Here is a 17,087-nt window from a genome sequence, read left to right as displayed (position 1 = left end):
CAGAATAATTCGATTGCAAGCAGTAGTGGAACTTGTAACCAATGTAACGGCCCAGAGTTTGAGACTTATTGCACAACAGTTGGATGAAAGTAGAGCCCCATTTTGCAGCTGAAAATGGGAATGGATTATGTACTTGCCAGGCAGGGAGGCCTGTGTGGAGTCTTGAACTTGACAGGGAATGCCTGTTGCTTTAACATTTCAGATAATGGTGAGGCAATCCGTGTGTTGGCCACATGTCTTGCTTGTTTTTCTTGACAGTAGTAGTGATGGTTTTATGTATGATGCCATGTATCATTTCATGTTTTAGAAGTACAATTAGCAAGATGATTTCGAATGAAACTCTACCTCATATCATGGCCCTATACAGAGCTTTAACTCAGGAAGATCAAGCTATCAAGGACGCTTGGTAGCAAGGTCCTTGAGCTTGAAAGGGGGGAATATGGCATCTGAATATAGACTGCATTTTTAATCAAGGCTTATATTTTGATCAGATACCTGTATTCTTAAAATGAGCTTAAAATATATTTTAAAATATCTGTATCTCTCATGCCAGGCAGCATCTCTCATGCCAGACAGTGAGTGCATCGGCAGATGTGCTCATCTTAAAGAGGGCCCCTTTGGTTTATTGGTTTATTGCGGTCATAAAAAGGCTGAGAAGCAGGTCACTGACCTTGCATGCTGTAGAGTACAACTAAGTTGTAAAAGTGGTAGGTAAACAGTAAAATAAAACCATGTGCCTTAAACTTGAGCCACAGGACAAAAGGCCAAGGGCACATGGAAAACAAAGGCAACTGGCTTGGCTGGGGAAAAAGAAGCTTCTTCCTATTTTATTTTGAGGCTGGAAAGGAGGGTGAAAGGGGGAGGTGTAAACTAAAAGAGGCTTCTTTAAAAACTGTTTTTTACTGAGTTCCTTCCTTTTTACTTTGAGGAAGTTTAAATATGCTGGCTTAAATGTAATTATGCAAAGGATTTAACAAATGCTAGATTCTTATTTCATATAGTTGTAAGAGTTGTATTTTGAAATTAAGTCAGCCAGCCTAGCCCCCTGTCAGACAAGAGACGCCAATCGAGCACTAATGACAAATGGCTGTCAGACATTTGTTTAAAGACCTTCAAATGAAGGAGATCTTTCAATGTTTATGTGAACCCAAGGTCTCTGACATCTGTTCAAGATAAAATTTTAAAATTATTAACCATCTGTTTTGGAGGGCAAGGAGGGCAAGAGGTGAGCTGGTAATTAAGATTCCTTGTTGAGACACATGTAAGATATATTACTACTTATTTGTCATTTATAGATGTAACAATATATAGCTCTTTGTCTGCCATATAAGGACAGAAGGATATGGGTGTATCTTAAAAATTGGTTATAGCAATCAGCCAATAGGAAATTCAAGCAGGCTGATTGAACAGAGGCAGCCACAGGAGGAGCAAAGGGGGGTGGATTAAGGAAATATAAGGGCTGGCCATAATGGCAGGAGGCAGGCCAGAGCTTGGTAACCATATACCACTGTGCCTCTTATTTATTTGTCTGACAAATAAATTATTATTTTAATTTCTCTGTTGCTGCGTTGAATATTTCATTCCAGCTAAGCGTTAACCACAAGCAGGGTGCTACATAATGAGTATTTTTTTTGCAATCAGGAAATACATTCTTTCCCCTTACTGGAACTTCTACTGTTGTGTGGACACTGGACAATGTTTTCATGAGTATCACAGGCCTCTGCAGAACTGTGACTGGTATTGTTTCATAGAATCAATGCAACTAGCGCATGCACACACACACACAAATGCTTGCAGTATTTTGTGAGTCTACCTTGTTAAACAGGTAGCCAACTACAACTCCCATCAACCTCAGCCAGCATCACCAATAGTAAAGGATTATGGAAGTTAGAATCAAACAACATCTGGAGGGCACCACATTGTAAAAATTGCATATCATTTTTAAAAAATATTATGAATGTTAGAAGCTGGACTATCCTATGCTGTACCATCCAACATGAGTGGGGTATTCCTCTAAACCTCTTGAAGAAGAGAACATGGACATTTCAACCAAGATCTGGTTGGGAGAAGGATTAGACAGCATCTTAAAAGGCAGAGACATCACCTTGCCAACAAAGGTCCGTATAGTTAAAGCCATGGTTTTCCCAGTAGTGATGTATGGAAGTAAGAGCTGGACCATAAAGAAGGCTGATCGCCGAAGAATGGATGCTTTTGAATTATGGTGCTGGATGAGACTCTTGAAAGTCCCATGGACTGGAAGAAGATCAAACCTCTCCATTCTGAAGGAAATGAGCCCTGAGTGCTCACTGGAAGGACAGATCGTGAAGCTGAGGCTCCAATACATTGGCCACCTCATCAGAAGAGAAGACTCCCTGGAAAAGACCCGGATGTTGGGGAAGATGGAGGGCACAAGGAGAAGGGGACGACAGAGGATGAGGTGGTTGGACAGTGTTCTCAAAGCTACAAACATGAGTCTGACCAAACTGCGGGAGGCAGTGGAAGACAGGAGTGCCTGGCGTGCTCTGGTCCATGGGGTCACGAAGAGTCGGACAGGACTAAATGACTAAACAACAACAACAAAAGCAGAAAAGGAATCACTTATAAGAAAGCAACTCAGTGTAGTGCCTCACTGCAAGGAAAAGCATTGGCCTTCTGTTTTGCAAAGCGAGCTTGAGTACTTTGCTGCAGGTGGATCCATTAAGAGATAACGGATGAGAAGCACTTTGAACATTTCAGATAAGCTAAATAAATGTTAAGTATTGTTATTGTTGTTCTGACTGCAGATGGAGGAGGATTACTGTCATATAGAGTGACACTTGGTGGAAGCCAAGAGAAATCCAGGAAAAAGAGAGAGACAAAGAAATACTGTTCCCAATGAATGCTTTTATATGTGTTAACTATGCGCTACAGGAGACTCTCAAAAGGCTTAGGCAGCCAAGGTCATTGCCTTTCCCTTTTAATCACTGCTTTGTTTTATAGAGATAAAAAAGGCAGAAGCTGGCTTAAGAAGTATATGTGGCATTGCATCATTTCAGATTTCACCAACCTGGTGCTCTCCAGATGTTTCGGACATCAACTCCCATCAGCCCTGCCAGCTTGGCAGTACTGCTTTGCAACTGCTCAACGTAAGAAAGACAGTGGCAATGGGTTTGTTTTTTTAAGGGCAAGATCTACCGTATTTTTTGCTCTACAAGACGCACCAGACCATAAGACGCACCTAGTTTTTGGAAGAGGAAAACAAGAAAAAAAATATTCTAACTCTCAGAAGCCAGAACAGCAAGAGGGATCGCTGCACAGTGAACGCAGTGATCCCTCTTGCTGTTCTGGCTTCTGTGATAGCTGTGCAGCCTGCATTCGCTCCATAAGATGCACACACATTTCCCCTTACTTTTTAGGAGGGAAAAAGTGAGTCTTATAGAGCAAAAAATGAGGTAATTCCAAATACCCCATTTAGTGCCCTAATTTTGACAGATGTTTAGACCAGAAACCTGCTATGAACATCCTTATACATGGGGCACTTCACAAACATGGGATAGCCAGAGAAGTCTTAATTTTTGGCATCTCTCCACTAGAATGTTTCACGTTTCATCTGGTGTTTAACCCACAAAAATTAAACAAAGCCATTTGATTCCATGACTCCCCAACAATTTTAGTAGATTTCTGCACCTGATCACACAATATAACAAAATTTGAGCCGACTACGCTGAGGGTTTGATACCTTTGTTTTCACTTTGTCCTTATTCCATAAGAAGCCTGACTCTTGCAGCAGGTCTTTCTACCACAGTATGTGAAACCCTAGTTAATATTGCTACCCTGACATGATGATATTAAGGAACTTTGGTTTCAAGTATGCTATTTATTTATTCTGTGTTGCAGTTAAGATGGGTGGGTGGGTGGTTGCCTCTCTGGAGTTCTCCTCAGTTGGATCTTCACTCCCAGGCCCTGGATTGTTCCTCCTTTCCAGTACCACCAGGTGTCCATGGTGACCACTGGGAAATACTGGGAGGAGCAGAGATCAGCTCCAGAAATGATGGTGACCCTAGAGAAGCCATCCTGGTTTTTGATCTGATATCGCAATGTCCCAGTTTTCCTTAGGATGTCTCAGTTTTCATCAGAGAAATATTGGAGGGGATGAGAGTATCTGAACCCTTGCAATGGTCTTGGCCCGTTCCCCTTTGATCCTGGCTTTTTCATTTCTTGGGCGCTGTCCAAAATGTGCAGCCTTGCTTACAGCCCTGGCCTTTCCATTTGCCCATAGGAAACAAAGCTTGATTCATAAGCGCAGGAGAGGAAGGACAAGGACAAAATCCTCAGCGACGCATGGCCTTTATGAGGTCCGACCAAAATGCCACAAAATAGCTAGCGGCCTTTCGTAATGGCGCCGCCCGGCTATGGATTTTGCTGTTTTCCATCAGAGAGATTGCCAAGAATTGGAGCATCAGGGGATTGGGCTAGATCAGGCATAGGCAAACTCCAGCCCTCCAGATGTTTGGGAATACAATTCCCATCATCCCTAGCTAATAGGACCAGTGGTCGGGGTGATGGGAATTGTAGTCCCAAACATCTGGAGGGCCGGAGTTTGCCTAGATGACCCTCGGGATGCCTCCCAACCCTACAGTGTTATGATTCGATGACACTTCAGCCCCAACAAGTACGGCCAACGGCCAAGGCTGATGGGAGTTGTAGTCCACATGTTGGACTACAAATGGAGAGGCGCCGTTCCTCTGTCTACGCAGGGACTCTTCGCACGGAGCCGCCCCTCCGTTTCGCAACCGGAAGTTCAGGTTGCGAATTTGGCTTCTACTCTCTTAGGGCACGCGGGACTTGCAACGGGAGGCGGCCGCTGCCGCGGCCTAAACCAATACAACTCACATGCTGTAACCAATAAAAGTTGTGGCCTAATTTCGCCCATTAACCTAAAACAACGTCTTTGTGTGTCTTATTATAAACCTATGCGGGTGGAGGGTCCTCGACTCACAACCGGAAGTGCAGGTGGCGTATTTGGCTTCTACCTCTTAGGGCACGCGGGACTTTGCAACGGGAGGCTGCCGCCGCCTCCGCCGCGCGACGCTCTCCCGCCGGCGCCTCTATGGCGATCCGCTCCGGCCGCCTCCATCTCTGTAGCCGGAAATGGACGGGCCGGGCGCGTTTGTTGTGGTGGACGCCGCTTCCTCCGCTGCCTGCGCGGCCGCTGTGACGGCGAGGCCCCGAGGGGAGAGGGCGAGGTGAGGCGGGAGCCCCGAGAGGGTCAGGGGAGGGAGGCCTCGGGGAATGGGGCCGTTGGCTGAAGGAAGCGCGTTGGTCACGCGCCGGGGGTGACCGTCGGAAGGGGGCGCGGCAAGCGGAGGAGAGAGGGGGACCTGGCTGGGACTCAAGGGGGAATGGGCGCAATTCTGGGCCACAGAGTTCTCCGGGTGGCGCTCTCTCCCCGCGAAGCCTACCTCGCGGGGCTGTTGTGAGGCTGAATGGGAGAAAGGAGGGGCCGCGTGCGCCACTCCTGGGGGTGAAAGGCGTGAAACAAATCCCTCACACACACACACACACACACTCTCTGCACGTGTAGCAAATGCAGTGCCGGATTTATGATGAACAAGCTATAGCTTAGGGCCCCATTCTCTTGCCCCCCCAAAAAAAATTATTATTTTTTTAAATAATATTTATTAAACGATCAAAAACTTCCAAAATTTAAACATGAAATACAAAAACCGAAAAAAGCTACAAAAATAGGAAAATGCAAAACAAAACACATAGAAGTACACAAACAGTTAACCGAATAGGAAAAGAGAAGAAAAAACACCAAAAGAGAAAGCAGGAAAAAAAAAATTGTATTCTCGTATCTTATACCTCATTCACTAGTTTCTTGACCTCCTCACACCAAAAAAAATAAAAAATAAATAAATAAATTAAAGGAAAAATAACCTGGATGTACATTTCCAAAATATAAGATGAAAAACAAATAAAATAAAACCTACATACAGCAGCAGTGTTTTGTGTTGTGTAGGCTCCTATGATGTAAGTCATGGGCCCTGCCTGCTAGCCTGCTCCCTAAAATATCACTTAGAAAGGGTCCCATTACCTTCAGTAGCGTAAAGGTAAAGGGACCCCTGACCAATAGGTCCAGTCGTGACCGACTCTGGGGTTGCAGCGCACATCTTGCTTTACTGGCTGACGGAGCCGGCGTACAACTTCCGGGTGATGTGGCCAGCATGACTAAGCCGCTTCTGGCGAACCAGAGCAGCACATGGAAACGCCGTTTACCTTCCTGCCAGAGCGGTACCTATTTATCTACTTGCACTGGTGTGCTTTTGTACTGCTAGGTTGGCAGGAGCAAGGACCCAGCAACGGGAGCTCGCCCGTCGTGGGGATTCAAACAGCTGACCTTCTGATCAGCAAGTCCTAGGCTCTGTAGGGCCTCCTCAAACCTAAATCCGGCCCTGGGTGAAGGTTGTGAAACAAATTGCATGAATAAATCCCTCACACACACACTCTGCACGTGTAGCAAATGCAGTGCCGGATTTATGTTAAACAAGCTACAGCTTAGGGCCCCACTCTCTTGGGGGCCCCCCCAAAAAATTAAAGGAAAAAACACACCTGAATGTACATTTCCAAACTATAAGATAAACTTCTCAATTGTATTTCAGTTCAACAATTACTTTGATAAAATACATATTTTGTTATGTGCAAATGGCTTTCGATACCTATCAGGTCCGCAAATTACCAGATATACTCAACACAAAAAACAATGACAATTCGTTTTTGAAAAAGGACAGCTGGGTATATAAAGGGCCCCATTACTTTCAGTAGCTCATGGGTTGGTTTACAGTATCAAGGCAAAGCTATGGAAAGGGTATTTAGATAGTTTTGAACTGTAGGTGGGGAAAGAGTGGCTTAAAATGGGGGGAAAATGTATTGGTTTAAGGTGTAGCTCAGCTTGTTCTGAATAAAGTGTGTGTAGAAATCCAGTTTGAGGAGCGATTCTGTTGCTGCAGAACTGCTGATGTTTGGAAGGAAAGGGCGGGCAAGCAATGAGTTAGTTTAGTGCTACCTGTATGCCCTGGTATTCATAACAATGCATTTGGTGCCCATTTAGAACTGGATATATATGAACCTGCTGGGATTAAAGAGCTTTTCAACGTTTGCAGGATTAAAGAGCTTATCAAGCTCTAAACAGAACATTAACATGTTAAGTTGTTAGGAACGGCCTGTTCAACCTGAATACAGCGCTGCAGACAACTGAGATTCATTGAGGCAAGTTCATAGTTGGAATTATCCTTTGGAACCTGGCTGAAGTCTTGTGCAACGTGGTGGATTATTTATCTTTTAAGATTAGACAGTTATGCTTCTGTTCTATAGACTGTGGTGTGTGGTTAAGTAATGTGGTTTATTTTTCTTTTCCTTTTTTTATTACAAAATATGAGAAACCCAACCCACTGACAGTGCTGCTTGTGTTCTTTAGCCTTAGGGCACTTGCAGAGAGGAGTAGATAGTTCTGATGCTGATGCTGATGATAATAATAATAATAATAATAGTAAATAATACTTTTATTATTTGTATTCTACCCATCTGACTGGGTTGTTCCAGCCATTCTGGGCGGCTCCCAACAGAATATTATTCTCAATTGAAATGACAGCCTATTTGAATTTAAAAACAAACTCAAACCCACCCCTGTTGCACTTTCAGAAAAGACACTTCTTTTTTTTTATTTTTCAGTGTGAGCGCACCACGCTTATTGTCACCGAACTTTCTTTCCTTTTCGATATATTTTCTTAAATTTGATGTGTAAAAGTAGCTAAATAGAATATATTCACGGGTCCTTCACTGAATCCCTCTGCTTACTTAAAACCCCCCTTTTCAGTTGCATTACACGGACTCTGGAATGCTCTCCACAGCTTGGTGATGTCTTTTTGCTGCTGTGTGGCATTCAAAAATCCATTAGTTATTTTATCTATTGTTACTCTTATAGTCCAAGGAGCCATGCGTGGTTCTCCAGTGTGGAGCTCTGCATTGCTTTCCGTAGAATCATAGAATTGTAGAGTTGGAAGGGACCCAAGGGTCATCTAGTCCAACCCCCTGCAAAGCAGGAATCTCAGCTAAAGCATCCATGACAGATGGCCATCCAACCTCTGCTTAAAAACCTCCAAGGAAAAAGAGTTCACAACCTCCTGAGAGAGACAGTTCCACTTTTAGTCAGGCTTGGGGGAAAACAGCAACACATTGCTGCTGCTGTTTTATGCTGCTATATATATTGTGTGTGTGTGTGTTGTGTGTGTATGTATTGTAACTCTTCATTTTAAACCGTATTAGCCTCGGTGGGAGGTTTTGCTCAAAGAGGAGCAAATGAATACATTGAGTAAATGAAATACTTATTTCCAGGTTGCCCCCATGAGTTCTCCTGTGGAGGATGTCCATGATCCTCTTTGCCTGCGTGGTTCGGGTGAGGGATGGACTTCCACTCTCTGCCTCCACGGACTTCCACCTAGACCAGGACTTCTTGGAATGCAGGAAGAGGCTCAAGACCTTGTCATCCCTTCTGACACAGTTTCCAGAGCGTGGGACAGCCAAAGAACGTGACCTCAGTATACAGTAAGTCATGTTTCAGCTTGGCAGAGATGTAGGTTTTCCCTGAAATTGCCTTGATGGGTACCTTCATGTATGTTCCCTTGATAGTAACATTTTATTTATGTGTTTGTACTCTGCTTCATTAAAATATATATCTACAGTTACTAGAAAAGGTATGGTGGTAAAATCCCAGCTAAAATTTAAGAGATGCATAGTGTCACAATCTGAAAAACAAAACAAAACAACAACCTACAGCCACTAGGGAAAGCCTGAATAAACAAACAGGTTTTTTAAAGTGAATGAACATGCCATGGTTGATGCCTCTTAGATGACATGTAAGACTCATAGAGCATATTGGATTTTTCCTATTCCAAAAATGAGGGGTGCTAAAGTCAAGTAGGGCGTCTGGCCAAGCCTCTCTGTAACCTCTTTCTGCTTTGTCCAAGGTTACTTCCTGATAACATGCAAGTTAAGCACTCATCCATAGCTGTGGTCTCTGATACCAGCAAGCTCAGCAAAGGGTAGTGTTTTTACAACTCTGGGCAGCAGCCTACCCCCTGCACATTGAGAGATATTCTTTAAAAACAGTGGAAGTGTAAGGCTCCCAGTCTGTCTGTTTCAGGCAAGGGATGCAGTTCTGTGCTTGAACAGCAAACAAACCCATCTCCTACAGTGCTGGGATTCTAGGTGCAGAGCTGTGACTACAGCTATTGGGTGTTTGTTTTTTGTTGCTCTGGTCCCTTATTTAAGTTTGTGCTTGTAGTGAATCCTGGATTTTTCTACTTCTCAGCTTTCATTCTTCTGGAGACGTGGCCTGCATGGGGATTTGCACCAGCAGTTTCCCAGCTGCCATGGCGTTCTGCTTTCTGGAAGAGCTCCAGTGGGAGTTTGCCACTACCTATGATGCCACCAGTGTGGGCCTGGCTTCCAGACCGTATGCTTTTCTAGAATTTGGTGCGTACCATGCTTGCCTTGTCTCTCTTCTTCTTCCTCCTCCTCCTCCTCTTCAGGAATCAGTAGCAAGCATCGCATTTCAAATAAATCAAGAAGCCCGGCTAACATTCTGCCTTATACTAGCTGATATATCTTAATGGCCCTAACCTCAACTGATGGTATCTGCCAGAGAGGAAGCATAGCGATAACCATCCTGCCCAAACAGTGAAATAATCTCTTTATTTGTGATACTTATTTGGGGTTGCCCTTGGAGACTGCTGATGGTAAAAGAAGTAGAAGGCGTTGAACATTTTGCCCACATATGTGGTGCTGGAGTATCCAAGGACTTAAGCCCATCCAAGTTAGGTTATGGATGAGGACCATTTGCTTCAGATGAGCTACTTGTTCAGTGAAAGCAGCAGTTCCTAATTTTGTAGAAACTCCTTGTGTGTCCTTCTCCTCTGCATAATAACATAAGAAGGTCCCTGCTGTTTCTGGCCAGTGGCCTACCTAGTCTGCCATCCTGTTCTCACAGTGGTTAACCAAATGCCCGTGGGAAGCCTGCAAGCAGGACCTGAGTGCAACTGCGCTCTCTCCCCACTTGTGATTCCTAGGAATGAGTATTCAGAGGCCTACTGCCTCCAATGGTGGAAGTAGGTCATTGCCACCAGGCAAACAAGACCCTCTCCCAGTGATTTCTGATGGATGTACTTGTGTACTTCCAGTAGCCCTATGGTAGTATCAGGCGGTCAGTGCTTCTCCCCCCAGCCAGCCCCTGGGAAGGTGCATTCCTTATTGTTTTCTCTTGCAAGCGGACAAGTGCAAGTGGAAGCTGTGGCACATTTGACCAGGCTGCATCTATTCTGTGCCAAATGCCAATTCTGTACAAATCCGGCACTTGGAAAAGTTTAGTTCCACGGGCTGCATATGTTTCACCAAGGGAGCATATTTGCATGCATTTTGTCAGGAGCAGGTCAGGTGTGACTCACGTGGCATCAGTAAAGTTAACTCTTTATCCAAAGAAACAAAACAGCTCAGGAGGCCAGGCCTAGTGAGCACAGCAACGCTTTCTGGTAGATCTTGCCCCAATGAGGCAGTTGTGAGGACAGAAGGTCCTGCCTTCCCACCGTTCCCTAAGTCTCCTCCAACCCCGAGTCCTTCCCAAGCAATCTGAGACTTTGTCGCCTTGCCTTTTGCTCTGTCCTCTTCACACCTCTTCTGGTTCTGGGAGACCAGCGGGGAGGAGAGCTGGTTGCAACAGGAGGGGGCTTGGCTTTTTCAGCAACCTGCCTGATTTTTGCCTCTTGCCCGCCCTACTCCAGCCTCCGCTTCTGCCTCTGATTCTGGGCTGCTTTCTACCGCAGACTCTCTCTGCTCACTAAACCCTGTTACCTCTTCAGCTCCTGAAACCACCTCCTCTCAGTCTGCTCCCTCTTCATCCCACCACCTCTTCCCTTGCTCTGAGCCTTCTTCTCTTGGGGGGGGGGTGTTTCCCCAGCGTGTACCTCCTGCCACTCCTCTGCATCCAGCCCCATGGCAATTTTCTTACTTTCAGTGATTACTTTCTTGCTTCTCTGATGCAGACAATGTCATTCAAAAAGTCAAAGGCCGTTTCAATTACACAAACTGCGCACAGACGAAGTTCAACTTGGAAAAGATCCAAGAAGAGCTCCTCTTGCGGCCTCCTGCACTTGTGAAGTTGGAAGATGCGGAGCTGAGGAATGGGATTGTGAACGGCCACACGGAGCTCCACATGGAATCTGGTGAGTCGCAGTCCGCAAAGGTGGATTCTTTGTCAGCCATACTCAGGAGCTGGTTGGCTACATTTACTTGCTATTTAACTTTACTGCAGTTCACTAATAGCTCCAGCTGATAGGCCGTAGTCACAGCCAAAAATACAAGAACAAATAAGAGCTTGCAAAGGCATCCTATTCACTTCTGGAATAGTTGTGGCATATTATTTGGATGCTATAGTACTATCGGGACGTGGGTGGCGCTGTGGGTTAAACCACAGAGTCTAGGATTTGCCGATCAGAAGGTCGGCGGTTCGAATCCCCATAACGGGGTGAGCTCCTGTTGCTCGGTCCCAGCTCCTGTCAACCAAGCAGTTCGAAAGCACGTCAAAGTGCAAGTAGATAAAAAGGTACTGCTCTGGTGGGAAGGTAAACGGCGTTGCCGTGCGCTGCTCTGGTTTGCCAGAAGCGGCTTAGTCATGCTGGCCACATGACCCGGAAGCTTTACGCCGGCTCCCTCGGCCAATAAAGCAAGATGAGCGCCGCAGCCCCAGAGTCGGTCACGACTGGACCTAATGGTCAGGGGTCCCTTTACTTTATAGTACTATCAGAACTTTATGTGAAACTTTAAGCACACTAAAAGTGGTTCACGTGACTTGTTTTGTTAAATAACCCTGTTGGGTAGATCAGTATTGTTACCCAGATCTTGATCTCCCAAGAGGATTCCTCCCAAGAGGAATAAGTGCTTTGCAAATGATGCTGTGTGGAACTAATTCAGACACCAGGGTACGTAAGAAACATGAGAAACGGCTGTAAACGACATAGCAGTGCTCACCAGTCTCACTCTCTCTAATTCCCTTCCTTCTTGAACTGGCCTGAAGCTCCTGCTCACAGAATGCAACCTGTGTCTGCTCTGGGAATCTTATCTCTTGTTCTCAACATTATGTGTGGAGCATTGAATCTCATCCGAGGCGTTCACCTTGCAGAGTATTCATTTCAGGTAACTGGGGAGATGACATGGGGACGAGGAGGGTGGAGGTAGGAATTTCTTTGGTACCTGTCCAGACCCCTGCGAGATCAGGCCAGTGGCTCATCTAGTGCAGTATCCTGTTTTCACAGCGGCCAAGATATATATCTTAATGGAAACCCACAAGCAGGGTTGATTTCCGCAGTCATGTTTGACATGATAATTTTTTATATTCTGCTGGAAGCCACCCAGAGTAGCTGGGGAAACCCAGCCAGATGGGTGGGCTATAATCATCATAAAAATCATCAACAACACAATGTAATTTAACCTTGCTGGGTTAATGTGGTGATCTTTGTTAAGGGAACATTAGTTGCTTATACAACAGCCATGTGACTGTAAATATAATTACTTAAGATCAGATGTCAAGGTTAGCAACTTCAATTTTTGAGACTTTCTAGTACACCATAAACCTGCTAGGAACTGTGCGCATGTTAAGCCTCTATGAAAAGAAAATGTAAGCACTTTATTTGTTTCTCATGCTGTTTGGCATTGGCTGCTGTTTATACTTTCGTTGGTATCTGATTGCAGCAGAAGCACTTATCATATTTGACTCTGCTTTATGTATTTTAACCCACCAATATCAGTTTTCTGATAGTTTACTTTATTATAAATTTAAAATGTTATAATATCCATTCATCCAACATGTATTGTTTATCTGGATCATTATATGACATTATCGGGCATTTAGACCTTAATTGTAATGATGCGTTGATTTGCAATTTTTGCTTTTGTGTCATTAGCCACTTTGGGCACATTTATGTGGGAGAGCGGCATACAGATTAAAATAATAACTTAATACCTACAAATTGGCCACTGATAAATTTCGACTGGGAAACATCTGTGGAATCAACGTCCAAGACAGTAATGAAACCAGTAAGAGAGTTAAATAAATATCTAGGCTTATTTTACATGTTTTGCCCAGTGAGGGCCCCCACTCCGTCTTTTTAACAGAGCAAGAGTAACTTAGATATTGCAAAGTTCTGTGCAAGTTGAAAGCTGGTCAAATGTGAACCAATTAAACCTGACTCCATGCAAAACAGATGAACTGTTCTATCTCAGAAGAGCTCTTGACATCTTTGATGGGTTTGATGTGAGTGCAAACACCATTTCCCCCTAAATGGGACTGTTGTTTGTTCAGAGCTATAAAAATATATTGTTTTACAAACTCCTTTTTTAAAAAAATGCTGTGGAATAATTTTGAACTAGATGAGTACTTTGGTTTACATTTGTTTCTTCAGTGGCATGACTCACTGTGTACACAGTCTTAATTGTAAGTTAAATACCAGTTTAGTTCCTTCCTGATTCTGCTGTTTTGAGTGCTGAAGTAATAAAATAAAGACCACTGTGTACCTTCTTGAAACAAATTCATTCAGGCTTGCACACAGTCAGGGAGGCTTTCCAAATGCTTTGTGCCCCCTCCTTTTAGATGCACATGACTTAACACAGATATAGATCGGCAGGCAAGAGGGTATTTTTTCCTCCTATGGTCTAATAACTTTGTGGACTTATTTGCACCGACTGAGTTAATTTGACCTTCAAATGTCATCTTCCAACAGGAAGACCGCAAAGGAATTGGAAATGTGATAGCGTTTCTCCTGCCCTTTGTAGCCTGCTTTTTGTTGGTAAGTATATTATCTGTTTTCTTCCCACGAAAATCAGACGTGACATGATTTGCAGTCTTGCGGGGGGCAGGGGACGCGGGTGGCAAGGGGACGCGGGTGGAGCTGTGGATTAAACCACAGAGCCTACGACTTGCCGATCAGAAGGTGAGCTCCCGTTGCTTGGTCCTTGCTCCTGCCAACCTAGCAGTTCAAAAGCACGTCAAAGTGCAAGTAGATAAATAGGTACCGCTCCAGCAGGAAGGTAAACGGTGTTTCTGTGCGCTGCTCTGGTTCGCCAGAAGCGGCTTAGTCATGCTGGCCACATGACCCGGAAGCTGTCTGCGGAAAACGCCGGCTCCCTCAGCCTATAGAACAAGATGGGCGCCGCAACCCCAGAGTCGGTCACTACTGGACCTAATGGTTGGGTCCCTTTACCTTTATAGAATATAGAGTCGTAAGGGACCCTAAGGATCGTCTAGTCCAAGCACGTCCAGTAGGTAGAGGGCTTTCCCCCTCCCTAAGAAAAGCTCAACAACTTTGACCTGAACCCCCCAAAAGGGGTTAGCTCACTGCCAGTTTTTAACTGTGAGTAGATCACAGTCTCTTGGGAGCTGGCCACCCCTGGACTAGTCCATCCCCCCTGCAATGCAGGAATACACAGCTGTCCCAAATGGGGATCGAACCTGCAACCTTGGTGTTATCTGGAGAAGCCAGAGATTGGACCTAGGAACTCTCGCATATGAAGCTATGTCCCTTCCTTTCATAGCCTGGTTGCTAAACTTCGCTAAACTTCTCTCTGGTTTTCTTCCTTTTCCAGTGCTGCCTTTACCTGTTCTACAGTTCAGCCAGGAAGATAAAGGTCTTTGTACTTTTCGTCACAATCTGTCTATGCAACATCTACCTGTATGGGTTAAGGAACATCTGGCAGATACTTTTCCACATAGGAGTGGCTTCCCTTTCTTCCCATCAGATACTGACACGGCAAGTTGTGGAGAAACAGCCAGACTTTGGAGTATGAAAACGATCGTGGAATACCAGCTGCTGGTTGTTGTTTTTTAAAAAATGTTTGGTTTGGGAAAGGGGGTGTTTAATGCTGGTCAAAAACAGCTTGTGTAATATGGCGAGGGGTTTTTTTTGTCACCCAGCCTTTCCCAGAAGAATGGGTTTTAGCCCACAGTTGTGGGTTTATAGAAGCTCAAGGGAACAGGCATACACGGTGTCCAACTCAAGGCAGGGTCCTTCGAGCACCAGTCCTTTTCAGATCAACGCACATAACCTAGAGAATGATCTGGATGCCCTCGCCAGAGCCGAGGGCCTGTTGGGTCCTTCCTGTTCTGGGATTCCGGGAGAAAGATAGGCTGCAGTTTCCAGCAACCATAAAACAAATAATCTGATCTGTAGTGTCCTGGAAGCAGAGAGCAGGAGAGCTCTAGACAACCCCAGAACATCAGTCCATGCCCCACTGGAGAAGGCAAGCCGTACAGGGATGGCGATTGTTGCTTTCACGCTGAAAACCCCCCTAAATACGTTCTAGTCGGTCAGATACCCGCACGGCACCACAAAGGCCAGGCTTTCGACTCCCACAAGTTTAAGGCACAGGTAGAGCTAATAGAATGGTTCGTGGCTTTTTTATGGCAAAGATGGCTTTAAATGGTAGGCAGCTTATTGTGACTACAGTAGGGGAGTAGCATCTGATATAATCTCGAACGGTAAGATGCAGTTTGCATGCATTTAGATTAATAGGAATGAACAAGTTGTTGGGCAAACGCTTTGTATGTATTAGAGGTAACAGGAGGAAAAGGCTAAAGAGCTGAATAAGAGCTGAATAAGAGGTTTATCAGTAGAAGGTGGTCCATTGGGGCAAATAGGCAGTGCCCCACCAGCCCTGGTGTGCTCTTAGCCAGGCCCCACCTGCCTGCTTTCTTCCTCGCAAGCTGTCCAGAAACTGGCTCTGTGTCAGCTTCCTCCTCCTCCATCTCAGTGTTGCTCTTGTGTAACTCGGCAGGAAGGAGGATAGGGGCTAAAATAGAGTTGATTGGTTCTTCCTGTCCTTGGCTCTGGCGCCACCTGCTGTTGGGCTCCCTGCCTTCTGCCCTACCGGTCCCAACATGCACCACCCATCAGTAGTGTTGATTTCCTTTGCGAATCGTCCAGGCGGACGTTCCTTGCACATCCTATTCAGCACTTTTCCTTCCTGGCCTGTGTGTTGTTTGTACAAAGGCACTGAAGGTAGAACAGGGTAAAAAAAAAAGAGGTCCATTGGCAGAACAGACGGGTGGGAGATATCGGCACCAGGCATTGTCTCGCTGATGGGGATCAGGCATTTGCTCCCCATGCTGATAAAAACATTTCAGCTTAACTGGACAGCTTTTAAATAGCGGCCAGGGTGCAAGTTGTCTGCCAGCAACAACACTGGTTTAGGGTGGCCTCTGGCAACTGGTGCATCTGTTGTGATTCTTAAAGAGTTCTAGCTTTCACTTAAATAAACGAAAATGTTTCTAGTCGTGTGGGCTAAGGAAATGAGACTAAAAAAAGAGAGAGATAGTCTTCTGACAAGTCTATAGAGAAGGGAAACAAGCCTGGACTTCAGTTCCAGCTTCTCTGCCTTCCTGTCTTGCAGCCCACACCTTTTAAAAAGAAAAAGCAACTTGCTCTATGGCAGGGGCTCCCAACAGCCTCCCTAATGCAGCTTTCCGTGTGCAGAAAATTTCCCGAAGGAACTTTCAATCTCCCTTTCATGGTCCGCCCTGATACAATTCAGGCACATTTATTAACTTTTGTAAGAATATATGATTCATATTAATGGAAGCTATTGCCCTGTAACTGAGACTAGAGCAGGTTCTCTCTCTCTCCTGACACTCTTATTGCAGCTCATTGGATGTATTTAAGATTTGTGAACAGAGTTTAATTTAAGAGCATGCACTTTTGAAAGTAGTAACTAGAACCTGTGCTCCTCTCAGCCTCTGCTGCACTGTACAGTCCGGTATTTAATGTGTAGAAATATGCCAGCGTTTACACCATTTGTGAACCCTTTTTGATAACTTTTGGAACAAAGTTTGTCGTGTAAAGTTTTGATGCAGTTTTTCTCGGTGACGGATTAAGATTTTTTACAGGACACTCTCTTACTTGTGATAGTTTGGGGTTAGAGTCATTTGTTGGACTGCAAACCATTCCCACATTCATTCTCACTGCATATCCTGCAGGACTCATCCCCCTACTCAGGATTTTGTATTT

At 45.0% G+C, this 17,087-nt stretch overlaps 2 protein-coding genes and 2 long non-coding RNA genes across 5 annotated transcripts in view; 2 read left to right on the top strand and 2 right to left on the bottom strand.

Annotated features, from left to right (window-relative positions):
* Positions 1 to 17,087, top strand: part of LOC308569735 — a 394,467-nt gene that overhangs the window by 75,959 nt on the left and 301,421 nt on the right. The gene's annotated exons all lie outside the window — the stretch shown is intronic.
* Positions 1 to 17,087, bottom strand: part of ZBTB47 (zinc finger and BTB domain containing 47) — a 416,665-nt gene that overhangs the window by 107,281 nt on the left and 292,297 nt on the right. The window lies entirely within an intron of this gene.
* Positions 1 to 17,087, bottom strand: part of LOC308569772 — a 126,942-nt gene that overhangs the window by 107,281 nt on the left and 2,574 nt on the right. The gene's annotated exons all lie outside the window — the stretch shown is intronic.
* Positions 5,091 to 16,907, top strand: SEC22C (SEC22 homolog C, vesicle trafficking protein). Of its 2 annotated transcripts, none has more exons than XM_081163907.1 (7): positions 5,091 to 5,225; positions 8,374 to 8,583; positions 9,350 to 9,513; positions 11,076 to 11,255; positions 12,107 to 12,225; positions 13,809 to 13,874; positions 14,671 to 16,907. In XM_081163907.1, exons 2-7 carry the CDS (start codon positions 8,402 to 8,404, stop codon positions 14,869 to 14,871), a joined length of 912 nt encoding a protein of 303 aa, XP_081020033.1. In that variant the 5' UTR covers positions 5,091 to 5,225; positions 8,374 to 8,401; the 3' UTR covers positions 14,872 to 16,907. The 2 variants fall into 2 exon arrangements, with proteins under 2 accessions (XP_081020033.1, XP_081020034.1); XM_081163908.1 differs by lacking the exon at positions 5,091 to 5,225 and adding an exon at positions 6,668 to 7,248.

Source organism: Podarcis bocagei (assembly GCF_964188305.1).
Source record: "Podarcis bocagei genome assembly, chromosome: 12".
NCBI lineage: Eukaryota > Metazoa > Chordata > Lepidosauria > Squamata > Lacertidae > Podarcis > Podarcis bocagei.
Note: the sequence above shows the minus strand (reverse complement) of the source record. Positions and strands in the feature narration are given on the sequence as shown.

What these genes read in the sequence shown, in the direction of transcription:
- SEC22C (XM_081163907.1), top strand. Translation starts at nt 8,402, where the DNA reads ATGTCCATGATCCTCTTTGCCTGCGTGGTTCGGGTGAGGGATGGACTT. An exon ending in GTATGCTTTTCTAGAATTTG is followed by an intron (nt 9,514 to 11,075) that starts GTGCGTACCATG and finishes TCTCTGATGCAG; the next exon opens with ACAATGTCATTCAAAAAGTC. An exon ending in TTGTAGCCTGCTTTTTGTTG is followed by an intron (nt 13,875 to 14,670) that starts GTAAGTATATTA and finishes TTCCTTTTCCAG; the next exon opens with TGCTGCCTTTACCTGTTCTA.